This window comes from Notamacropus eugenii, chromosome 1 (genome assembly GCF_028372415.1).
Source record: "Notamacropus eugenii isolate mMacEug1 chromosome 1, mMacEug1.pri_v2, whole genome shotgun sequence".
Taxonomy (NCBI): domain Eukaryota; kingdom Metazoa; phylum Chordata; class Mammalia; order Diprotodontia; family Macropodidae; genus Notamacropus; species Notamacropus eugenii.
The window spans coordinates 487,999,443-488,023,858 of NC_092872.1; the positions used below are offsets into that span (position 1 = coordinate 487,999,443).

General features: G+C 39.9%; 1 protein-coding gene across 2 annotated transcripts in view; it reads left to right on the forward strand.

Annotated features, from left to right (window-relative positions):
* COL5A1 (collagen type V alpha 1 chain) overlaps positions 1-24,416 on the forward strand; it is a 296,840-nt gene that overhangs the window by 207,743 nt on the left and 64,681 nt on the right. For both annotated transcript variants that reach the window (XM_072632909.1, XM_072632910.1), the window contains exons 28-32: positions 6,139-6,183; positions 12,345-12,398; positions 14,633-14,740; positions 16,241-16,294; positions 19,659-19,712. In XM_072632909.1, coding sequence (XP_072489010.1) covers positions 6,139-6,183; positions 12,345-12,398; positions 14,633-14,740; positions 16,241-16,294; positions 19,659-19,712 — 315 coding nt within the window. The remainder of the gene's footprint in view (positions 1-6,138; positions 6,184-12,344; positions 12,399-14,632; positions 14,741-16,240; positions 16,295-19,658; positions 19,713-24,416) is intronic.

Below are 24,416 nucleotides of genomic sequence, written 5' to 3' on the forward strand. Positions count from 1 at the left end.
ACCCTTGCCACATCTGGTTAGATAAATACCATGGGAGAATGGGAATGATTAAATATTTCTAATAATAATAATTAATACTAGTTGACATTTATACAGTGCTTTTAGATTTGTGAAGCTCTGTATAAACATTACATCATTTGATGAGAAAGATTCTGATGTGAATCAGGAATGCAAAGGCTAGGAATAAAAAACCTAGTGTGGTTGGAGTGTAAAAAATCATCAGTCAGGTTAGTCAGGCATCTGTCAACAGAATGAAGTCCTTTAGCCTTGAGCTGTTTCTGTGGGTAGATACAATTTGTTAGGCCCTCCTGTCAACCTCTGAAATCCCTCTCAGGCTGTAGATCTCAGGCTCAAGTGATCAACTTGGAGCCAACATGTCTTTGGAGGCATTTTCACATTTAAAGAGAAAATCAGCACCTCTCGGGAAGTCTGGCCCAATCAGAGTTGTTAAGAGAAGGAGTTCAGCGTGATCTGTGTCCATTTATCCAAAATTGTATTTCTGTGGTTTTAAAGGCCTCCAGAATCTTGTTAAACAAAGCACAGAGCACCACAGCAATATCCAAACACAAGTCCTGTGGTGTTTCATTAAAGTTAACTGCATCTGTTTGGAACTGTGTAATTTAATCTATAACTATGCAGTTCTCTTTGGATGTTTACATGTTGAGTTCTGTGTATATGGTTGTACTCTCCAGAATTATGCACAGGAGGAGTTGCTGAAAAAGTTGACCTTAAAGGCATTTTAAAATTGGTACATATCTCATCTTTGAGGAAACAGGCTGCATTCTTCCTCCAGTGCTCATCTTTGTTTTAAGGAAAATATAGACAGCACTTGATAAATTAAGAATAGGGACTGAGTCAAAGTAGGCCTCAGACACTTACTAGCTGTGTGACCCTGGGCCTAATTGCTTGATTGGCCCCTACCTCCCCCCAAAAAAGAATCAGGGCTGAGATTGGGCCTGGGATTTCTTTGGCTTAAGGACCTTCACAGTTCAGAAACTGCCTCCATCTCTGGAACTTAGAGACTTGTCTCTAAGAATTGTCTTGAGCATCGAGAAATTGAGTTATTTGCCTAGGGGAGCTGGGAGAGGGGCAGCATGGAGAGTTAATCTAGATCATCCCTGAGGTTCGTTGTAGCTCTGGATCCTCTGATTGAAGCTAAGTCCTTTCATCTTACAGACATTAAGCAGTAAGGAAGTCAAATGAGTTGTCTAAGGTTACAGACAGAGCAAACTAGCAGAGTCAGGCCTCACATGTGAGTCCTACCATTCAAATCCGGTCCCCCTTTTTGCTGAACCATACTGCCCCTACCTCAGCTCCCCCAATTTATTTATTTATTTTTAACTGAGGATACTTCCAGCCTAGACCAGTTAAGTGACTTGCTTAGGGTAATAAAGTAACATAGCTGAGATTTGATTCCAGGCCTTCTGATTCCCAATTCAGTACTTTTCCCACTTACGCACTGCTGCTCCTCAGGCCTCTAAATCCTACCTTCTCCATCGGAAGGGAAAATTAAATGCCTCCATTCCTTTTCTCCCGCACCTCTCATTGGAAGGAACTGCAGCAGTATTAAAGGTGACAGATTAGTAGGTAGATGACAACGAGAGCGATATTATGTGTGTGGTGAAAAATCCCTGGCATGAAGTTAAAACCATTTGCCCATAGCCATGTGCTGTTAATTGAATACTTCTGTATTTCTAAAGGAAGGGAGGAGGAGATATTTGCCTTAAAATTTTCATGATAAATACTTTCATCTTGTCTCTCTGATCAGCATCCATTGCTGACATAAGCATGAAAGGGACAGGGTTTTGTTTTTGTTGCAGAGTCTGGAAGCTGAGGAATGGGGAAGGTTCTTTAAAAAAAAGCATTCATCTTAGAAAGAAATGCATTCTCAGAAAGAGAAACCCCTCTTGCATTAAGAACACAGGCAATATGCACAGATTAACTGATTCCACGTGTGCAGAACAGAGGTGATGGCTAATAGTTATGATTAATACCACAATTAGCATCTCTAGCAGGATGATATAGGGACGTTCAAGGGAGGTCTACTTATTTTTAGTCAAATGCCCACACAGGCACTGGGGGAAACAGCTTCCTTTGCCTTTCATTAATTTCCAACAGTCATCTCCTGACTTCTCCTCTTGTTGATTTAGAGCCTGACACCCACCTGGACTGGATCAGGGTTTGCATAATATATTCCCCTTCATCTGAAGGGCTTGGTTCATCATTAGGTAGTCTGAAAAAAAAGACCTGGACTAAGATGCCTGGAACATGGGTTCTATTTATAGTTCCGTTACTCACAGTGTGGTTGACTTTAAAGGACTTGTTTCTCTTCTCTGAGCCTCAGTTTCCTTATCCATAAAATGTGAGTGTTGGGCAAGTTGGTCTCTATTGTCTCTTTGAGGTTATAGAATAAAACAGGCATGAAAAAGAAATGGATTGGTCTTCAAGAGGCCTGTGTTCTAGGCCCTCCTCCATGTGATGAGCACCCTTAGCTATGTGATCTTGAATAAGCTAGGTGGATGTTTGGGGCTTTAGCTCGTTTATTCCTCTAAAATGAGGGGCTAGGGTAATCTCTAAAGTGTCTTCCAGTCCTGAGACGCTTTTGGTCCTTTTATTCATCTACAATACTGAGTATAAAGTAGGACCTTATGAATGCTTGCTTGCTTGGACACTTGCAAAATCACACATATTTGAGAAAAGAAATGATCCCAGTTCTAATCCAACTGCTTTCATTTTACCAGTGAGGAAACCAAGATGCAGAGAAGACCTGTCCCGGGTCGCTTGAGTTAGTGGCAAGTCGAGGCCCAATAATAATTCAAGTGATAACTAGATGATAGTTAGCTAGCTAGCTAGTGAGGTTATGAGATAAAGAGAGGGAGACAGAGACATCTAGACATAGTCTAGCTCTATCTTTAAGGTTTATAAAACTCTTTCATTATAAACCCTATCAAGTAGGTGATAGTGCATGTATTATCATCCCAACATTACTTGTGAAGAAACAGAGATTCAGAGGGCTTGAGAAGAACCAGAATCACAACCAGTAAAGATAAGGGCTGAGATTCAAAAGCAGATTCCAGCTGTAACTTTCAAGAAAATGAGTTCCACCTATTAAAGATAGTGAGTCTGGTGTTGAACTCTCCCCAATATTTCAAATAGATTATTAAAGGGATAGCCTGTGGGCACTTCAAAAGGGAAGTGATTATTCCTAGGAGCCAACTGAAGTTCTCTCTAGTCGTGATAGACTAAGCACATTTTATTTTTGGACACAAGTAGTTATTATAGTGATAGATTTGGAAAATACCATAGACAGTATATCTGGCTTTCACCAGGGGACTTGTGAGGCCATATAATGTGTAGTGGAAAGAGCATCATATTTGAAATCAGAGCCCCTGGATTTAAATACAGGTTGTTACATGTAAACTACTAGATTTGGATCTGGATATTTTCTTACTAGGGCCTCAGTTTACTAATTTGTAAAATGAAAACATTAGGCTCAAGGACCTCCAAGGTCCCTTCTGTCTCCAGAGCTGTGTTCCTATGACCCTACATGCAAAGCTCTTTCTAATTTTCTGTTAGTTCTACTGTACTTTTCTTTCTGAAGATGATTTCTATTTGGTATAAAAATCCATCCAAATGCTTGCATCAACCTGGATTAACTCTGTGCAGTAGAGGTTAAACTCAGCCATCTCCTTACATTTAAAATTAAACTCTGCATAAGTAGTTTTGAACACAGTATTCCCATATTGCTTGAATCAGATTCAAATCCTTTATAATTCCTTCAGCAACTTTTCCTCTTAGCATCAGAGGTAATGAATCAGGTGTGAGGCTTACCTCTGTGTGAAACTCAATAAGAACCAAAGAGGTAATAAAATGTGTAAGAATCCCTCCTATGAATTGATCTAGAGTCTTTGGTGCACAGACAAAAATACCTGTGTAGGTTCTAGTTTGTCCTTTGGACCTAAAAAAAAATCCTTTTAAGTCCTTATCTGTCCTTTGAACCCCCAGAATTAGGTGACTAACATGGTCGGGGGTGGGGGGGAGAGGTAGGAAATGGGATCCCCTGGGTTGTTTCACTTTGATTATATGTAGATACTTTCCACTTTGTTTACATTTTAGTTTTTCTCTATTTTTGGTTCAATATACCATCATTGGTTCATTTTGAGACAATCTATACTGGGGGACTCATTTTCCTCACCTAGAGTATCATTTGGCCTTTTCCAATAATGTTTGGAGGAGGCTGTGCTATTTCTATAACAATCTTACAGTACCAGGTGCAGTTCAATAGAAGACTAATGGTTCAGAAAATGGAGCATTCGACCTATATTAATATAATTAATGTCAGCCTACATTAATAATAGCCATTGCTAAGCTACCTTTTCCCCACGGTAGCTGTGGATTGAAATTAGGGCTCCATTTCCCCTTAGCATCTCTTTGCTGTGTATGCCATGAATCTTGGTATCAGCCACATTTCTATTAGAGTTAATGGTTTGCTTACCTAGTATGGCTTAATAGTAAACAAGGCAGCCTGGAGGGAGGAGGGGAGTGCTAGACAGCACTTGACTGTATGTCTCTTTTCCTGAGACTGGTAATAAGGGCTTCAGGATAATTACATACTTTACCCTCTATTCAGTTCTTAGTCTCTCCCTGACCGCCCAGAGGTTGATTAAATACTGGAGTGTTTAAGGATGTCACAATTTACTGTCACTTCAGCCTGCTGCCTCCACTCCCTATATGACAGGTTCACTGAATGCAGCCCTAGGTCCCTGCAGATCCAGCCTCCCAGGCTTCTCACAGCCTCAGGAGCAGAAACGAGGTTACTGCCAACTTGAGACTCGGCTCAAGGTTTTGAGCCAAATGGGCTCAGGAAACCTCTTGCCACAAGAGGGCACTTGAAAAACCATCTTTATTGCAGAGAAAAGTGTGGCTGTGCCAAGTCATCCACCCTGCTGTGTTTCTGTTGCAAACGTTAATTTGGAGGGTGCGGCCCTGCTTTCCCTGGAGTGGAGATTCAACACAGAAGATGACTTGAAAAAGCCTTTAATGCATGATCAATTTATTTAGCTTGGATGCTGCCTGGGCTGGGAAGGCAAGGTGGGAAGTCATTAGCTGTCATGTGGCAGATTAGTGTGAAGATCAGCCATAAAATTAACATGTGCCCAGGGTCTAAGGAAATCGGGCAGTGGTCCCAAGGGGGAATATATATATATGTATGTATGTGTGTATATATATATATGCGTATATGTATGTATGTATGTACGTATATATTCAGCTTCAGCTTGATAGATTATTAATTTCATTCTTCATTCTCCCCCCCATGTTTAATCAGGTCAGTATATTTCCATTATATTGTACCATTTCTTAACCACTGCAGAGACTCTCAGAGATCCTCCAATTCAACTCCCTTATTTGACAAATAGGAAAACTGAGGCCTAGAGATACAAAATACTTTGCCTAAGATCATTTATTTGTTAGTAGTCTCACAGAGACTAGATCCTAAGTTGCTAGAATGCCAACTCAGGGATCATAGGTTCATATCTTTCTTTTTAAATGATTTATTGATGGTCTTTAAAAAAAAAATCATTGCTACTTCCAAGTAATTCACTGCACCCCCTGCATTCCCCAATTAAATTCTTTTAGCAAATTAGTTTAGTCAAATAAAACAAATTAACCTTTTGGCCATATCTGAAAACATGCCCCATTCTCCCACTACATAGTGGTGTACTACAGTTCACTATATAGTGATGAGCTGTTGTCTACCTCTTCTCTGTCAGGTGAGAAGCACACTTTCAGCCATCTTTCCCTTTTGGTGATGATAAGTTTCATGGTTATCCTCCCCACTATTCCATAATGATGTCCCTTTTTCTGCATGATTGCAAAGTTAGTTTAGGAAAACTATATTACAGGTGATCTCAGAGAGTCTCATGTCCAAGGAAACACATTTCCTAGAGGGTAAGAATAGAGCAGGAATGATGTTGGCCCTGTGCAGGCCTGAACACATCTTATAGGCAACTAAGATATCAGTGAATTCCCAGGACCCTGGGGCTTTGTTGTAAGTCCAAGATCTTTGCATTATGCAATGTCTGTTAATGCATATTAAAGGATACAATCCGTGATGTCTTCCTCTTATTTTCTGCACAGGGTGCAGATGGCATCCGTGGTTTGAAAGGCACCAAGGGTGAAAAGGTAAGTAAGGCCAAGGTGAATTGTCCTCTGGTTCCTGAGATCTATCCAAGTGTTTGGGTCATTATTTAGAAGAACATCACTGGGCCATGGTGGATTTTGGCTCTCCAGGAATTTGATTTCTATCTGTGGATATTGTTCCTGGATAGAAAGAAGAAAAAGAAGGGTGTCTCTACAGTTTGCAAAGTGCTCAACCTACATTATCTCATTTGAGATTAACACTGACTGTCCAGGGGTTAAAGTGCCATGGGTGTTATTGTCCTCCTGTTACAGATAAGGAAACAGAGGCACATAAAGAATGTGTCTTCTTGACTCCAAGTCCAGCACTATGCAGTTTCATTCCCTCTCCAAGAAGAAAGGGTATTCATGTGAATGGCTGACTGGAAGAGTCTTGAGGTGACCTGAGCAGTATTCTTTTTCCTCAATCTGACCCCAGAGCTTCCTGTAAAGTTCTCACTGCCACTGGGCCAGTTTGAAAGCTGCTGGCAGCAGGAAGAAGGAAGCCTTTGAGCCAAACACGATAAAGCACACCATTAATTTCAGGTGCTACTCTGTAATCCCATAATTTTGTTCATAACTAGACTCTGTGTTGTCCTGGTAAAGGTTTAATAACTGCCTCTCCAAGTATACATGACACCCTTTTCAGTTTAATCTGCATCATTGACACTGACTTTATCAATTTAAGTCTAGACAGTAGACAAATTAATAAATTAAATTCTGATTTGTAGTGTTTGCTGATTTCTGAGGTGAAAATGCCCACACGTGGAGTGTAGCAATTGGTCCACTGGTTTGAGTTGTCTCCAGCACATCTTTGGTTAAACTCCTGTCTTTCACTCCCCTGACATCTTCAGAAATTTTCATTCTTCAATCCACTTCACATCAGAGGGCGAGAAGGGACCTTATCAATTAATTATCTTGTCTCACCCCATTATGAAGAAAAGTGATATACAGAAAACTGAAATGATTCATACGATCAAATGCAGCCTCAGACAACTTATTAGCTGTGTAAACCCAAGCAAGTCACCTCACCCTATTTGCCTCCATTTCTTCATCTGTAAATGAGCTAGCGAAGGAAATGACAAACTGCTCCTGTCTCTTTGCTAAGAAAACCCCACGTAGAGTCATGAAGAGTCAGACATGACTGAAATGACTGAACAAGAAAAACAGTAACAAAGACCCACAGTATTAGAATACAATAGGATATTAGGTTTAAAACTAGAAATTACCTGGGATATCATTTGGTCCAGCTCTTTTACCTGATGTATTTGAAAAATGGATCAAAGAGAAAGAACCATTTGCCCAGTATTACAGAGTCAGAAAGTAGCAGAACTAAGATTTGAACTTAGGCCCTGTGATTTCAGATCTAGGGACTGTTCCACTCCACCCTTATGGCTCCGTAGTATAATGAAGATTAAAACTTTCCTGAAGATGATTTCAACTTTCTTGGAAGCTTTGGAACACATAGGCCCTAACACATTAAAATGTAATTGGGAAACATTTCACAAAATAAATAAAAAGTAGTAGATAGATAATATTAATATGTGATTTTCTAAGTCAGGATGCTGCCCACAGAGGTCCTTACGTGGGTCAGTGGGCCCATTTGTCTCGATTTCTCTTTGAGGTTGACGTCACTATCCTAGGGCCATGGGACTAGTAATCTGCTGAAGTGCCATTGGTAGACCTCTGGATAAAGCAGCTTTCCTGTGTAACTTTTGCTGCATGCATCTAATGTATCCACCATGCATGCGAAGACTTGGAAGAGGTCCCTGTCATGTTGGTGCAATGCTTTGGAAGCCCTTCTCAAAAAGTGCCCTGAGAGCCTGTTCTATTATTTCACTGTCTGATTTCTAAACCTTTAATCTTCTTTTTCTGAAACATATGAGATTAAATGCCCTCTTCTGTGGACATGGACTGTATGTGAGCCATGGCAAACTATTTAATGTCTTGGGGCACCAGGCAACTCTTCTAAGACTGTAAGCTGCAGGGGTTTCTTCATTCTGAATCCCTTAAAGCAATGAAAATATAGGTCTGGATGAATAGGAAGGCCCACAATAATGGAGATGCTTTATAAAGGTACCTATTCATGTAGACTTGGATAATAAACATTTCATAGCAGACCAATTATTTATAGAGAAAATGGAACAAAAAGGCCACAGTACACTTCCATCTTCCCCTAAATATTAATATTTTCTTTAGTCACTAATGGCGAATCTGCCACAAAGAACACTGTGATTCTCTTGAGGGGAAAGTAAGGGAATAAGCATTGTTTTTTAATTTTATTTATTTTATTATTTTGTTTATAGTGTTCTACAATCACTTCCATATATCTTAGATTTTTTCCCCCTCCCTTCCCCCTTTTTCCCCTCCCTCCCCACTCCCTGCCTGAGATGGCATACAATTTTATATAGGTTCTACACATATGGAATAAGCATTTTTGTTCTAGCACCTCTGGTGTGAGGGCTTGCTGAACCCTTTCCAGGACTGCTCATCCACTTTTGGTGTTTACCTGGCGCTCAGCTCTCACCTGTGGCTCCAAAAAAGTGGTCATGTGCATAGTGGTCACACCCCAGTAAAACTGTCTTGGTAGATGAGCTAAACTAGGTTGAGAGTAACTGACAGGCCTCAGAATCGTTGGTGAATTAGTGGGGTGTCTACCCCAGCATGTGAAGACATCCCCCAGCAGAATGGCCAGATCAGAACAGTTTGTTCCAGTGGACAGAAAGGGGGCCGAAGCAGGTGCTGTGGAGCACTTAGAGTTTGGTCAGACATCAAAAACACCAAGGTCACCCACTGCCTCCTGGGCCATCACCAGTCATCTTGACTTTCATTTTGCTGTTGGACTTTGATCACTCTGGAAGAGAAAGTGAGTCTGATGACTTTGTACAACTCTGCCTCACTTCAATCCAATTCAAGCATGAGTCAAGGTGTCACTTATCACACCATCACATACTTGGTCCTCTTTGAAAATGAAGGACAAACAACACCACCTATTTATTATGTGCCAGCATTGTACTATGTGCTTTACAGATATTATCTCATTTGATCTTCAGAACAACCCTAGGAGGCTGTTGGTTGGTTGTTGTCCTTCATCTTTGAAGAGGACCAAAATGACATCACCATTGTAAAGTAAAATTTCAGTGTGTCCAACTGTGGCTGATCAGACCAATGTGAGCTCGGTTGGGCACAGATAGTCTGTGTGAATATTTGGGGTGGATATCCCAAATTTGCGCATCCTGTGTTTACTTTGTGCTGTCTCAATTCTACTTTGCTCAAAGAGCACCTTTTCTTATGTGGGCACGCCATGCTGAGCAGTCCTGTGCCAGTGTCTCCCATGTTGCACAGTCAAATCCAAAGTTCTTGGGAGAGACCTTGAGAGGTGCCACCCTAGGAGGTAGGTGCTGTTAATATCCCCATTTTAGATTTGAAGAAAATGAGGCAAACCAAGCTTAAGTAACTTGCTGAGGGTCACACAGCAAGTAAATTTTGGAGGCTGGATTTGAATTCAGGTCTTCCTGACTCCAGGGCGAGCATTCTATCCACTGTGCTATCTAGTTTCCTCCTGTTCAGTCATTTCAGTCTTGTCCTACTCTTTGTGATCCAGTTTGGGATTTTCTTGACCAAGATACTGGTGTGGCTTTCCCATTCCTTCTTCAGTTCATTTTATATGAGGAAGTGAGGCAATCAATGTTGAGTGATTTGCCCATGGTCACACAGCTAGTAAAAGTCTAAGGCCAGATTTGAACTCATGAAGATGAGTCTGCCTGACTTCAGGCCTGGCACTCTATCCACTGTGCCACCCACCTGGCCAGCTGCCTTTTAAGGAACAGCTTAACCAAGTCCATAAGTCTTTTCATGGATTTAAGTACATATCAACAACAGAGAATGTTTTATCTTAGTTTTTTTTTATTATAGACTTAGCAATTATCAACGAATATTCCAATGTGCAAGGAGCAAATAAGAGAACTGTATGACAATCAGAATTTCTGCGTCATGAAGCTTGTTTTTAAAGTATACATTTATTTAATTTAACAATATACTAAAAGAACTGTCCTATTTGTTTTTGCTCCCTTCTGAACTACTTTGGTTTTCTGTATATTTGTTAATATTTTATTAATTCTATTTTCTTAAAAAAAACATTTTTGCCCCTTTGTCACTGCCCCCTAATTCATCCTCACCCCACTAAAAGAATATTTTTGTATCATTAGCATCCAGACTAGGGCCAGGCACATAAGTTCCTTTCATTATGTCCTTCATTCAACAAAAGTTTTTAACTCCTAAAGCAGAAGTTCTTAATATGATGAATTTTATTTCATGTATTCAAAAACATTATTCTAAGAAGGGCTTTACCACACTGCCAAAGGGGTCTATGAAACACACAAAAAGCTTAAGACTTCCTATCCTGAATTATGTTGAGAACACTTCACTTGCTGCTAGAAGAGATACAAAGGTTGGATGACATAGTCCCTGCCTATATAGAATTAACAATTCTAAGGGGCAAAGCACAAGGACAAATGACTTTTATGAACATCATTACACCATAAGCACAGGGTATGTACACAGTCTGATTAATTGGTCTAAATTGAACATTAGCATTGGCACATTTGCCAGAAAGACACGTTTGTGCTTATTGTTTGAAATGGTATATAGCAGATTCAGCTCTGAAAGCTTCGTTTCTGGAGGAATTATTGGCACCATCCTCTGGGCTCTATTGAAGTGGAGTGTGAAATAGTTCTGGAGGGGAAAAAATAAACTCCACAGTGCTCCAGAATAATTTGTGGCTGTTACTGATAAGTTGCCAGCATTTATACGGATGTCAGAGACATGGGCCCTGGCAGGGAACATGCTGCTAGTTGGTGACAGCAGTGCCCTCATCATTTCATCGAGAACTGTGTTATTTCTTGACATATGAGCTCCCCAAGTCGGGACCTTGAACATTTTACAACTTGGCTTGCTCTCACTGACTGGGTATTTTTCTATAGGCCTCTTTCTCTTAGTCCATGGTGAGTGTACGATAGAATAGAGAGCTAAAGAATCCCTGAACTTCTCTTCCTTACAGTGGGAATAAAAATGGTATGCCCAGCTCTCTGTCTGTGAAACATAGCCACCCTCACAGCAAGCTTTGTGAAATCTCCCTGCTTGATATTCCCTTGGTAGGAAATGTGCAGGTCAGACTAAAGGGAAATCTAAGATAATGCCACCTTTTCTCAGGAAGTAAAATTAAAGGCATCCGATATCGCTTTAGAGTAGGATTACCTGCTATTCCATATTCTCTGGGGCTGTTCAAAACTACTTCAAGGAGTTCCTGACTCCAAAACATAGGGAAAAAATAGATATAGAGGTAGATATATATAGATATAGATATGTGTGTATGAATATGTTTATATTTGTATATCTACAATAGATACAGAAACAGGAATACATATAGATATATCTCTCTATATATTTATTTTTGTATATGTACAATAGAGACATACACATAGGTATAGATGTATACATATTTGTATTAGTATATATACAATATATAGGCATAAAAACAGAAAGATACATAGAGATATATGTGTGTGTGTATTTACATTTGTACATATACAATAGATATATTAACAGAGAAATACAGATAGAGATATCTATCTATATATTTACATTTGCATATAGAATAGGTACACATAGATATAGATGTATATGTGTTTGTATTTGCATATATACGACAGATATAGAAACAAAGATACATATGGATAAATGTGTGTATATTTCTATTTGTGTATGTATAATAGATTGAGATACACATATAGATATATGTATGCATGTCTACTTGTATTTGTACATACATGACATTTACATATACTTGTGGGTGTGGGTGTATGTATGCACCCACCCCATATATTTCACTCTTAGGCTGGTAGCATCAGAAAGGTGTTGCTAGAAATGAAACAAAAGCATGACCATCCTGGTCCTTGTATGAAATGTTTTAAAACTGGGGTGGATGATGATAAAATATGAGCTGATGGACTCAGGGTCCATAATGAAACATATTTGGGTAAGGATTACATTGGCTTTGAATTTATAGAAATAGCACACAATCATCTATTCTAGCAAACTGGAAAACAACCATATGTCTCTGTATCCATCCTTGCATATGTATTTTTTTTTCCTTTTCCATTATTCAGGGTGAAGATGGCTTTCCTGGATTTAAAGGTGACATGGGCATTAAGGGAGACCGAGTAAGTATTTAGATTCTGCAATGTCTTCTCTTCTGCAGTTGGGAGAGTTTAGAAATACAGTCTTTATGTATGCGACTGAAAAATCATAATACCATTTTTGGGATAAGGGAGAAAAATAGAGTGCCAGAGCTGAAAAGAACCTTTGATAGTCATACAATATCTCCAACTCCCACCGTTTTATAGATGAGGAAAAATGCACAAAGCAGGGAAGTTACTTGCCCAAGATGGTGGCAGAGTTTGGATTAGAACCAGGTCTCCTGGCTCCCAGTGCCCTTTTCACCACTTCAGACCACAGTTCCTTCCTATGCTGAGTCCTTGAATCCATAGCAACTATTTTCCAGGACTTGCAAATATCCTTGTGTTCTGTTATTCTCTGTTGGGAAATGAGGGAAAGAAGTTGTAACAACCCACCTTGCTTTTGTAATGAATATTTCAGTTCTGCTACAGATCAAGACAAGCTTTACTGAGGCAAGATAGGGTTCAGTGGCCTGCACACACACACAACACAGAGCCACCAGCCTGTGCTCTAATATATATGAGGAGAGGGTAATGCAAACGAACCAGAAAGCTGTCTCAAGTCAGACTCCTATCTGGAGCAGCACATGGCAAACCACTATGGCATGAGAGCTTTGAAGTCTCCCTAACAACCTCAGAATGAATAGACCCCTGGAAAAAAGAGAGAGGAAGGAAGGAAGGAAGGGAGGAAGGAAGGAAGGAAGGGAGAAAGGAAGGAAGGAAGGAGGGAGGGAGGGAGGGAGGGAGGAGAAGGAGAGAGAAAGAAAGGGACAAAGAAAGAAAAAAAATTTCTCTAAGATTACTGGCAGTCACAGCGGCTGTAGAGCACACTTGTATAGAAATATGTCCACTGAGGCAATCTTTTCTTCTTGCCATTATAGTTATTCCCTTGCAAAGTAATGGTACAGGAGGATTTTTTCAAGAGATAGATCAATGAAGAAGTAGCTTTTTAATCTATTTCACCTCAATATGACAGGAAATAGACAAATACTCTATAGCTATATGTATATACACATGCACATATATGTATGTGTGTATATGTATGTATGTGCATATGTATGTATATATATATATGTATTTAAATGGGGGTAGGTGGATAAAAGGATCTGTACCTCATGTTAAATAATGACATCCTTGATTCACACTCTGGAAATAGCATAGCAATTCTGGAACTTCCCTCAGAGACCAGAGTCCCTGAAATCTACATTGGCTCTCATCCTTGTAATCCCTTGCAGCTACCTATGTCCATAACAACTTGACATAAAAAATCCAATATGTTCTTCCCTTTTGAAGATTAAATGCATCTAAATTTGGAACCCGGGTTGAAAGGATCCAGCTCTAAAAGAGACTGTAAAAAATATATACTCAAAAGAAAGATTATTTACCATTAGCAAAGTGCTTTATTTGAGCTTTGGATTTTTTTTTTTTTTTTGAGCATGAAAGTGGAAATAGACTAGGTCTGCTTGGGAATAATAGGTTACTGAGACTCCTGTAGGACTCAAGAAATTGTGAATAAATAAGTCATTGGCTTTTTTCCCATGCCATATGCTTTGTTGTTGTAGAGTGTGCGTGTGTGTGTGTGTGTGCGTGTGTGTGTATTTTGCAGCTGTTTTACAGCTGCCTTAATTAAAAAAAAAAAATCTCAGGGGAGGTCCCATTAACAGGCAGACCATTTCTAACCATTTTCTAAGGATGAGCCTGGATTGTTCACACCTTATGAAGTTTCCAAGCAAGAAAGTAGTTCCTTCCCATACTCCCTTGCCAGAGATTACTTGAAAGATTCTGAAGTATTTCTGGAAGACTGAATTGAGCACAGCCATTGTGAACACAAGTTATTTTAGCTTAGAGGCACTAGATTTAGAGGAGATAATTGAGGTGTAAGATCCCACAGCCTGAGGAAAATAGCAACTCAACCCTCCATGCAATGAGTCCAACGTAGCTGACTGAACACAGGCCTATAATTTACCACACAATAGCTCCACTTTGCTTAGAACAAAGAAAACCTGTCATCTGCTCCATCGAGGCAGGAGGCAGAAGGCAAGCCAAAGTGTTACTTTCCATGAGGTGCTCAATATTTCCCATCTCCTATCTCAGATACTGAACAAGACAGGGGCAGTGGGAGATGGGATGTTTTATGGGGGAGAAAAGAGGCTGAGGAAGGAGAAATATTTTTCTGTGTTATCCTCACCTTCTATCTTTTTGGTTTGTTTTATTCATAGGGGGAGATTGGGCCACCTGGACCTAGAGGAGAAGATGGCCCAGAAGGTCCAAAAGGTCGTGGTGGTCCTAATGGTGACCCAGGTCCCCTTGGTCCTGCTGGAGAAAAGGTAATTCTTAGTTGGGAGGGATTGGTGAGAATAGGAGAGGGGGAAAGAGTCTTTATCTTTGTCCCACTTTGAGCTCAGGGAGACTTGGGGACACCACTGGACCAGACACATCCCTCCTCACGTCTCTATTTATATCTACTTCTCAGAATTGTTTACTATGGATCAAACTAGCATTTAGACCAAATTCCTTTTCCACACAATTCTTAATTCTCTCTCTCCATTACTTTCTGAACTTTGGGGAACTGATCGATTCATTTCTGAAGCTAATGTCTCTGTACACTTTAGTTCAGACCACTCATCCCCCATCATGGATTATTGCAAAGAACCTTCCTAGTTCCAGTCTCTTATGACTATAGGCCATTCGCTGCTACTGAAGTGACTTACCTTAAGCACAAGTTTGTTACTTTTCTAATTAGTCAACTTCAGAGGCTTCTTATTACCTCTATGATAAAAATATCAACTTCTCTATTTAGCTTTTAAAGTGTTTTACAACTTGTCCCAACATATCTTTCCAACCTCATTACACATTACTCCTGTAATTGCTCCTGTGCGCTAGGAGCCAAATACACCGAACAGCATATTTCCCATCTCTGTGCCTTTGTCCTGCCTGTGCCCCAGTGCCTGGAATGCACTCCTTCCTTGGCTCTACCTCTGAAATTTTGGTTTCCTTCAGAACTCAGCTGAAGCACTCTCTTCTCCAGGAAACCTTTAATTCCCCCAGCTGCTAGTGCCCTCTCTCCTATACTATCAGTATTTAACTAATTTGTATTGACCCTCTTGACATTGGCCTTTGTCTTCTTCCCCATTCAAATGTAAGCTCCTTGAGAATGGGAGTTTTTTCTTTCTTTCAGTTTGCATTGCCTGGCCTATAGCAGCTTCTTAATAATGCTTGTTGATTCACTGGTTTATTGATTAACTCAGCTTTTCCCTGGGCAGACATATTTTCCTCAACTCCCAGAGCACAAACTCATCCTTGACCTATAAGGTCTGTCATTATTCCATATGTGTAATTCTTGGCCTCTCAGCTCGCATGTCCACCGAGGAGAGGAGCCATATCTTCTCTTTCTCTATTTCCCCCAGAGTGCCTAGGCGTTGGGCTGAGCACACAGTATTCCTAACTCTCTGTAATTTGACTTGGTAGGACGAGAATGTATAATTGCTGGGAACCATTTCTCATGAGCCCATAGGACACGATCAATGTATCTTCATCTCGACGATCAGTTCCGACAGTTTCACTACAGCACTGCAAATCAGATTGCTTTAGTTTCTTCTACTTATAAATCATTGCCTTTGTCTGGCTAACATCATCTTATCATAGCTTAGAAATATCACCCTTGAAGAAAACTGGCTTGAATGTCTCTTCTGCATCCCTCAGCCCTCAGAAACTATATTTCTCCTATATTGCCTTCCAAACACATGTTTATATTCTGTCTCTTCCTCAGTATAAATATAAAGCTTGCCTCCCCAATTCACTACTCGATGTTTCTGTTTCTATTCCAGGGAAAACTTGGAGTCCCAGGCTTGCCAGGGTACCCTGGAAGACAAGGTCCAAAGGTAACTTAGGGATGGATAAAATGCTTCCTCTTAAATGTATTACTCATGCCAATCTCCTCCTTTGGTCTCTAGCCTCCTTTACATGGTTACCTCTTCTTCATCACTAGTTATGACCTTTGTTTTTTGATTCATTTTGCATTTAAAGTATGTACTTGCTTCTTGACTGTTGCCTATTTGTAGCTAAGCTGGAAACAGGGGCTTGTTCTGTAGCTGAAGTTTCCAGAGTGAGAATGGAAAGTCAACATATCCCACCCAGCACATACAAAGCTGGGTTGTTGGCCTTGCTTTCCACAGCATTATTTGGTTGATATCAGCCACAGAGTTGCAGATGTTCAAAGTTTGCAAAACCTAATCTGCTATCAGGAAGAATCACTTTGGAGAGTTGAAGGTCATTTGCCAAGAACCAAGTGTAAATGAAAGACAAGAACTTTTCTCATGCGAAATCATGTTCTAGCCTAATTCTAACAGCTCCTGGAGGCTTTGGAAACCATTTAAAAATTATTTTATCCAAGCTCCATGTTTTATTATTCATAGTTTTTCCTTAAAAAAATAACTGGCTGCTTGACACTGGAGACATAATTAACAGCAAAAGAGCGTTTCATCTCTGTAGTGCATTTACATATGATGCCTATTCCAGGATACCTTTAGCTGACTGCTTAACGGAGTTTGACTATACTCAGTCATACTAACAAAGGAAGGAGAGTGGGCTGTGACAGGAGTCCTCAGTAATGTCACCCTGGTTAAGGAAAGATCGATTGAAAACAGTTCTATGGAATACTAATAGTCACACCTACAATATGTAAGCACATCGTTTATATGCAGTAGAGGCATTAGGGCGAAGGGAGCATTATGTGATTTATGAAAACATCTATCTGTGGCAGGCTCTGCAACTCCCACTGCAGCTATAAACTGTGAGGCTCTCTGTATACATAGAAAATAAGAAAAAGGTTGGCATCCAGGCAATTATCTCTTTAACCACCAGCACCAAATTGTTGGCTAGGGATGGAATGGGGGAGAAGGGATTGACAAGAGGAGGCTGGGAGAGAGAAGGAGAATAGGATGTGAGTGTCTGTGTGTCTGTGTATGTGTGTGTGTATACATACAGATTATAGCTATCATACATAGGCTATAGAACTGTAAGAGACTTTGGAGGTCATCTAATCCATCTCCCTTATTTCACAGGTGAGGAAACAGAGGTCCCAAAGAAGTTAAATGCCCAAGGTCAAGGAGGTAGTAAATGGTAAAGTCAGGATTGAAACCCAAATCTTCTGACTCCAAAGTCAGCATATTTTTCATTGTCCTTGACCTAATATGGAAAACCTATTTCAGACTTCCAGATAGCTTTTTGAAAATGCAGTAACAGACACTTTAAACCTATGTATATGTTTATGTGTGTGTATATCTGTATGTGAACACACATTAGGACCACAAACCCGAATATTAACTAATCTCTAGCAGGGTAGAATGAAGCAGAGGTGTATAATAGAAAAAAAAATTTTTTGGAGTCAAAAGAACAGATCTGAATTCCAGGTCTCCTAATTATCAGCTTTGTGACTTTGGACAATACACTTAACTTTTGACCTTCGGTCTTCTCCTTCTGAAAATGAAGGTATTGGATTATGTTATCTATGAGGTTCCCGCCAGCTCTCGATGCTCCAATTCTCTTTAGAAGGAATTAGAAAAATCAAAAATCATTTTTTAGTCATACTGTTCCTCTTGGAGATAAGTATTTACAATTTCACCTTTGATGTAGCTTCCTTAGTTCATGAGAGTTTTCATCTGAGCTTGACTTCTTGGTCTAATATTCAAGTTTTGTCAAATTCAAAGAAGTGCCAGAAACTAAGCACATTACCGTGTCTGGATGGTTGTAATTTAGGCAAGAACATTAATGTAACTAAGCAATTCTCTTAGAGAACAGGAAGATACTTCATGAATTGGATACTTTGCCTGCTAAAGATATTATCTAGGACTTGTATCGACATGCAGAGTATGATATTTAGTGGCATGGAATTTAGCACCTAGTGTGGTATTTCACCTGTTGTAGGATCATGAGGAATATTTGTTGAAGAGATTGACTGAAATTAGTGTTTTGGCTGGGTGAGAAGTGCATTAGTGACTTTGCACTTACTAGAATAAATTTATTTTAAATATTTCAGTAAGGCCAAAAGAACTAAGGAAATAAACACTTTCATTTATATCCAGATTTAAAATTCTCATGTCTAGATAATAGCATTGATACTACTTATAGTATGATACTACAAATTTCTCTGTGTATCCCACATGCTTGTCTGAATGAGTGTGGTAGGCAGGTGAAGTAGCAGCAGGTAAGTGGGTATTGCCTACCTCACTTGGTTTTTAATCCGACAGAAATATTGAGACCCAGCTAATTCTTTGCTATGACAAAGAACTATATGCTGCCTGAAGGCAGGGACTGTCCTACCTATCTCTGTGTTGTCCACAGCATCAAATACAGGGATGTACATATAACAATTGATGCTCAATAAATGTTTGTTGAGTGAATAAATAAGTGATCATCGTCTTCCACTACTGTTAGATGAAAACCATCTTTAAAAAAAAAAATCTGGAAGTTTTCAGGAATTGAGAGATTGCTATGAGTCAATTGTGAGACACCATGGCCAAAAACACTAATTGAAACTTAAAAACTACATTAAAAGAGAGGCACAGTGTCCATAACAAGACAGATGATGATCTTATTGTATTCTGTCTTTGTCATACTCTAGTTATTATATTGTGTTTAGTTCTGGGTATCACCGAAAGCAAGAGAAGGTCTACAAGAGGGCACTCTGATGCTTTACAATCTCAAGATCATACCGTACATATATGGATGCGTTATAGGAACTAAGGATTTTTATCCTGGAGAAAAGAAGAATTAGGGAGCATAATGTAACTTTTTTTTTCAAGTATTTGAAGGGTTGTCATGAGAAAGAAGGATTAGCTTTGTTCTGCAATGGAGGAATGTTTCAGAGAAGCAAATTGCAGTTTCATAGAAAGAGAAACTTACTTCTTAGTAATTAGAGATTGCCAGAAGTGAAATGCACTGTCTTGAGATGTAGTAGATACCCCATTCTTTGGGGGTCTCTAAGCACGAGACGGAAAACCTCTTGGAGATGTCAAGAGAGGAGATTCTCAGCTATGTAAGCACTGGATCAAATGATCTCTGAGGCACTCTGAAATTCTGAAATTTTGAAATCTCTGTTGAGGGTTTGGGGTGTAAATAGTTATAATATGTTCTTTTTAAGTGAGTTAGGGTTAAAGGAGGCTAACAACACCACCAGATCACTCTCTAAAATCTGTTTCAATCAGTCCCAGTTGATTTCATGTGCCTTTCCCCCATTTATTGCAGGGTTCTATTGGATTTCCTGGCTTCCCTGGAGCAAATGGAGAGAAGGGTGGAAGGGTAAGTAAGGATGATATAGTTCTTTACCTATGCAAATTTTTCCTTCTTCTCCCTTTTGTTACCAGACTGTATATGTTCGGGGATTTGGTGGTTTTTTAAAAAGTGTTTGTTGATTTCTCACCTGCCTTCCCACTTAGAAATGCCTTTTGCAGCTGCTAACCTTCAGGAAGTAGCTTTTTTTAGCTATGAGTGCTGATGACAGTTTTGACAAATGGCACAATGCGTGTGTTATAAGTGCGCCCAAGTACAAGCAGAGACACACCTGAATTCCTGATCAATTTCTGTATCTAGGAAGGCTGTTCCTGACAGTAAGACCCTTATAGATCTATTTCAGCAGCCCACTGATCTCTTTCTCCAGGCCACTACAAGTGTTCAGCTAGGGAGTCTAAAGAAAGAAATGACTATGTCATGCTATTCCTCCACTACCATTTTCGCTGTCCCAAACTCAAGATTCTTTCATCTTATTTCTTTACTACTTGAAAGACCCCATTGTGACAAAAATCCACCTGGGTGAGTTGAGGTGGAGGAATGTGGTTGCAGAATCTGATGCCTCTTTGTTATTGTCATGACCAAAGGCATTCTGAGAGCAGCACACTGGGTAAAATTAATGTCCTTCCTTCCTCTTCCCAAATATTTCTGCCTAGTGAGCAAGTCTTCCCAGCATGGGGTCGCCCTGGGCACTCATTAATGAAATCATGTGGTGACTCATACATTGCCAATCAGGAACAAAGAGAGGGCCTCTCAGGGTTCTTAGAATGCACCTGTTAACTCAGGCCATTGAAAGAGATGGAAAAAGGGGTAAAGAGCTGGTTTAAGTTGTTAATTTCATTTAGGGGTGATCTAGAGCTGGCATTTTGTGAATACAAACCCTCTGGAAGATATTTGTCCCATGTGCCATTGCAGGACCAAGCATTCAACATAAACTCAAACCAATTATTGCCAGTCCCTCAATGCTTGCCCCAGTAGAGATAGGTTATTTTTTTTTAGTTCTCTTGAAATATGTTGCTTCATGTTAATGTTATCATGTTCAAAGGCAGAGTCGATATGCTCTTTTGAGAACAGGGAGATAGATTAGACATCAGCCAAATTCCATGTAAACAAACGTGTCCTGCCAGATTTCACAAAATGGAAAAATGATGACTGTTCTGGTTGAAACTTGACAGTATAAACATAGAGGGTGAGCCAGAGAACTCCCAAACCCAGCTGACTCATCAGAACCACAAAGAAGGTGCAAACAGTGCCAAATACTAAATATCATTTGCCCTCCATTTCTGTAGCCCTTACATGACATTGTTATAGCTTAGTGTGATTTCTAATGATTTGTGACCATATCAGTCACAGCAGTTTGAATGTGATGTCACGCTGCCAACAAAATAAGCTAGGGGCAAGTCACTCCTCAAAGTGATAGCATCTCCTTTTATTTTTTTCATTTTCCATATACTTCCTCTCTAGTGTTTAGGACTTAGTCGTAACAAACTCAGGAATTAAGGGGTGAACCTCATATGGAACAATTGACTTTGCTCCATTTCATGAGCACCCTCACCTCACCCTAATCAATTATCTCATGAAAATGTACCTTTGGTTGGAAGGGGACCTGAGTAAGAGAAAGTGGATTTCACCGTATAGCTCTTCCCCACTAGCAGAGATTCTACTCAGAGATGCCCCTACTGCCACTTGGTCAGTTGCATGTCTTTCATATGCAATGAGCAGTATATAATACTTGTGTGCCATGCTTAGTGAGAGCTATTCCAGGGCAGAATGGACTGACCTAGGAAAAAATGACTCCTCCTTCATTGGATGTCTTTGAGCAGAATCTACATGATCATTCTTTGAAGCTATGGTAGAGGGAGTTCTACTTATACATTTGTCTAGATCAGGAGTGGGGAATCCAAACTTCACAGAACAAGTCCCCTTAATAAAATGATTTGTCCTGCAAAATTTGGTCTCAATCAAAAGACCATACCCAAGGACCTAGAAGGCCACATGTGGCCTCAAGGCCACAGGTAGCTTTTGGGAGATGTTTTCCAACTCTTGGATTCTATGATTTTGTAACAGCCATTTGGACTTTTCCAAAAGCTCTACTTTGAAACTAAATAATTTCCTTTTTCTTTATGAGAGGGACCTCGTTCAGTATGGTGTTCTACTAACCAAGTAGCTAAAGGTTCTACTAACCTTTAGTAGCTTAGTTCAATGAAGTGTTGGAATGTACGTCTAAAGAATGTAAGCATACTGGTGAAGCAGAAAGAACAAGATCCTAGTTAGCCAAATTGCACTGTTTTTCTGGATTTGCAGCACCCTTAGCCATAAAAGCAGGAGGTTGGATCAACCTTTCTTCAAGGCTCTTTCTGTCTGAAATTGGTCAATCTTGTATATTAGTAGCATCTACACTTATCACTAGAAAGAAGGTACACTGAAAAGCCAGTTTTGTTCAATGCACACAATTTTTCCAGGAACATCTTTTTATACTCAGTGGGCATTCCTTTCACCAGCACAGTCTGCAGCGCACTCTTACCTTCTCATCTTGTGTGATTCTTGTCCATGCCCTTTCCCAAAATATTCCATAGAGGATCTCTCCAAAGTGATGAAGGTGTTACTCAGAATTGTAGAGATGGAAGGGACCTTAAAGGCCACCCAATCCAATCTAAACTATATATGAAAGGAATTCCTACATACCTGATTTTTGGAGGTGGAGACCCTCAAACAAAAAGGAAACCCACTACTTCTGGAGACAGCCTAATTCTATTAAGATGTTTCATGGATGCCAATGGAATACTCAGATTGTTTCGTCTCCCATCCCTTACTTTGACTGTATAACTAGCCTATCACCAGTAGTGCCATTAAAAAAAAAAAAAGTTAGCAACCAGTGCAAAGCAGCTTCTTTGTGTGATGGTTAGTTAATGATTCCAAAGATCTTTAACATTTAAAACCTCTTTGGAAAACTCTGGCATTAGTGCATTGAGTGTTGACCAGATTCCCTGATTCAGATTCTCTGATGTTTCAGAACCTTGTCTGTTTTAAGATGGGTTCTTTGAATACCTATTTAATTAATCAATGCATTACCTCAGTGAGCTAAAAGAGCTAACAGATTGTAAAAGTTCTTGGTTTGATAAATAAGGAGTTACTTAGGCATCCGGAGACTACTGAACCAATTAGCTCTCTCCAGAATGTTCCCCTGGCATTTGGAGCCATGGCTCTGAGCCACATGCTAAAGGATGGTGGTGCTGATTCGGGCTAGCTTTTGCCTTCTTCAGTGGTCTCATTTCTACACCCAGTTATCAGGTCATTAAGTTTAAGTCATGTCACTGCAGATATACTCATGGAACCCAATAAAGATTTGTCACTTGTCAGAAGTCTTTGACCACCTTTACAAAACACCCTCCAATAGCCCCAAATGGAAATGATTAAAATCTGGTCTTAAGCAATGGGAAACAATGGAGAAGGTGATGAGAAACAGGAGTTCAGCGACCTCAAACAGTAAAGAGCTTGCATCTCATTAATCCTGCCCAGCTGAGAATTGATTGGGGAGCTCACAGTGGATACTATGCTGAGCACAAGAGGACTTTGGAACAATCCCGTTTTCAGAGTGAGAGAGTTGGAAAAGAATGAATATCTGTGCCACATGTTTTTGCTTCTTGGTCTGGGTTAGTATAGAGCACAAATCAAGGTCTCTCCAATGGCCTTCTGGCTCTTTGAAAAATGTGGGGTGGAAAGAAAAGTCCAGTTTTGTTAGGTGCTCTCCCACCCCAAGTGCTGAAAACTGCCGATTAACTCTACTCTCCACATTTCTGCTGTTTTCGTTATCCTCATGTGCTTCCTAACAAAGGAGCCCAAATTAGGAAAATTAAATCCACTGCTGTTTTGTGTTTTTGGCATGAGTCAAAACACGGACTTCAGCCTGGGAAAATGAGGCCATTACTTTTCTTCTGAACACACGGTAATGGTGTTTAATATGTTGTTAGACGGAGAGACCAGCCATCTTTATCTTTCCCCTGTCAGAATTAATCATAACCTCCTGTTTCAGAGAACTGAGTGCATCTGTCAGACTCATAAACCTTCTGTTTAGTTACTGCTGTGGAAAGATGGTTTAAATACTGTTTCAGTTGAGGTTCCCCCACCCCCATTTCCATTGCCTTCCTCTACTCCCCTTCTCTCCCTGCAGAGCTTCTGGAATGGAAGAAGAATATGTAAATACTTAGGACACCTTAATTAGGGTTGCATTCCACTGTGCTCTTGAGGACAGCATACTTTGAAAGATAGTGTTGGTTCAGTAGCTGCCGTTGCAAATGCCCCAGGCCCCCCTCTTTCTTTCTTTTTCTCTTATCTAGGACTTTTATTTAGCAGGCCCCTAGGATTTGGGGGTGGGGTGAATTTTAGTAATGGAAAACTTTATTTAATGAGTGATCATGGATTTTGAGAATTAGATTTCTTTAAACCTCTTCTTGGATTTTTTTTTTACCACTTGGTTTTAGTAGATGAAAGAGAGACTAGGGTCATTGATAATTGCATCCTTCTTCATCTGTGATACTCAGAGCCAGTGCTGTTTTTTGATTAATTTTAACCCAGGAATTTTTTTTCTGTTTGTCTGCTATTAGCAAAAGTAAATATGTTGGTTGAACATGAATAGATTTTTCCACCTTGCAAAACAAATTGGCCCCGGCCATAAGCGGAAAAACAAGCATCAACAAAATGATAAGTTCACCTCAG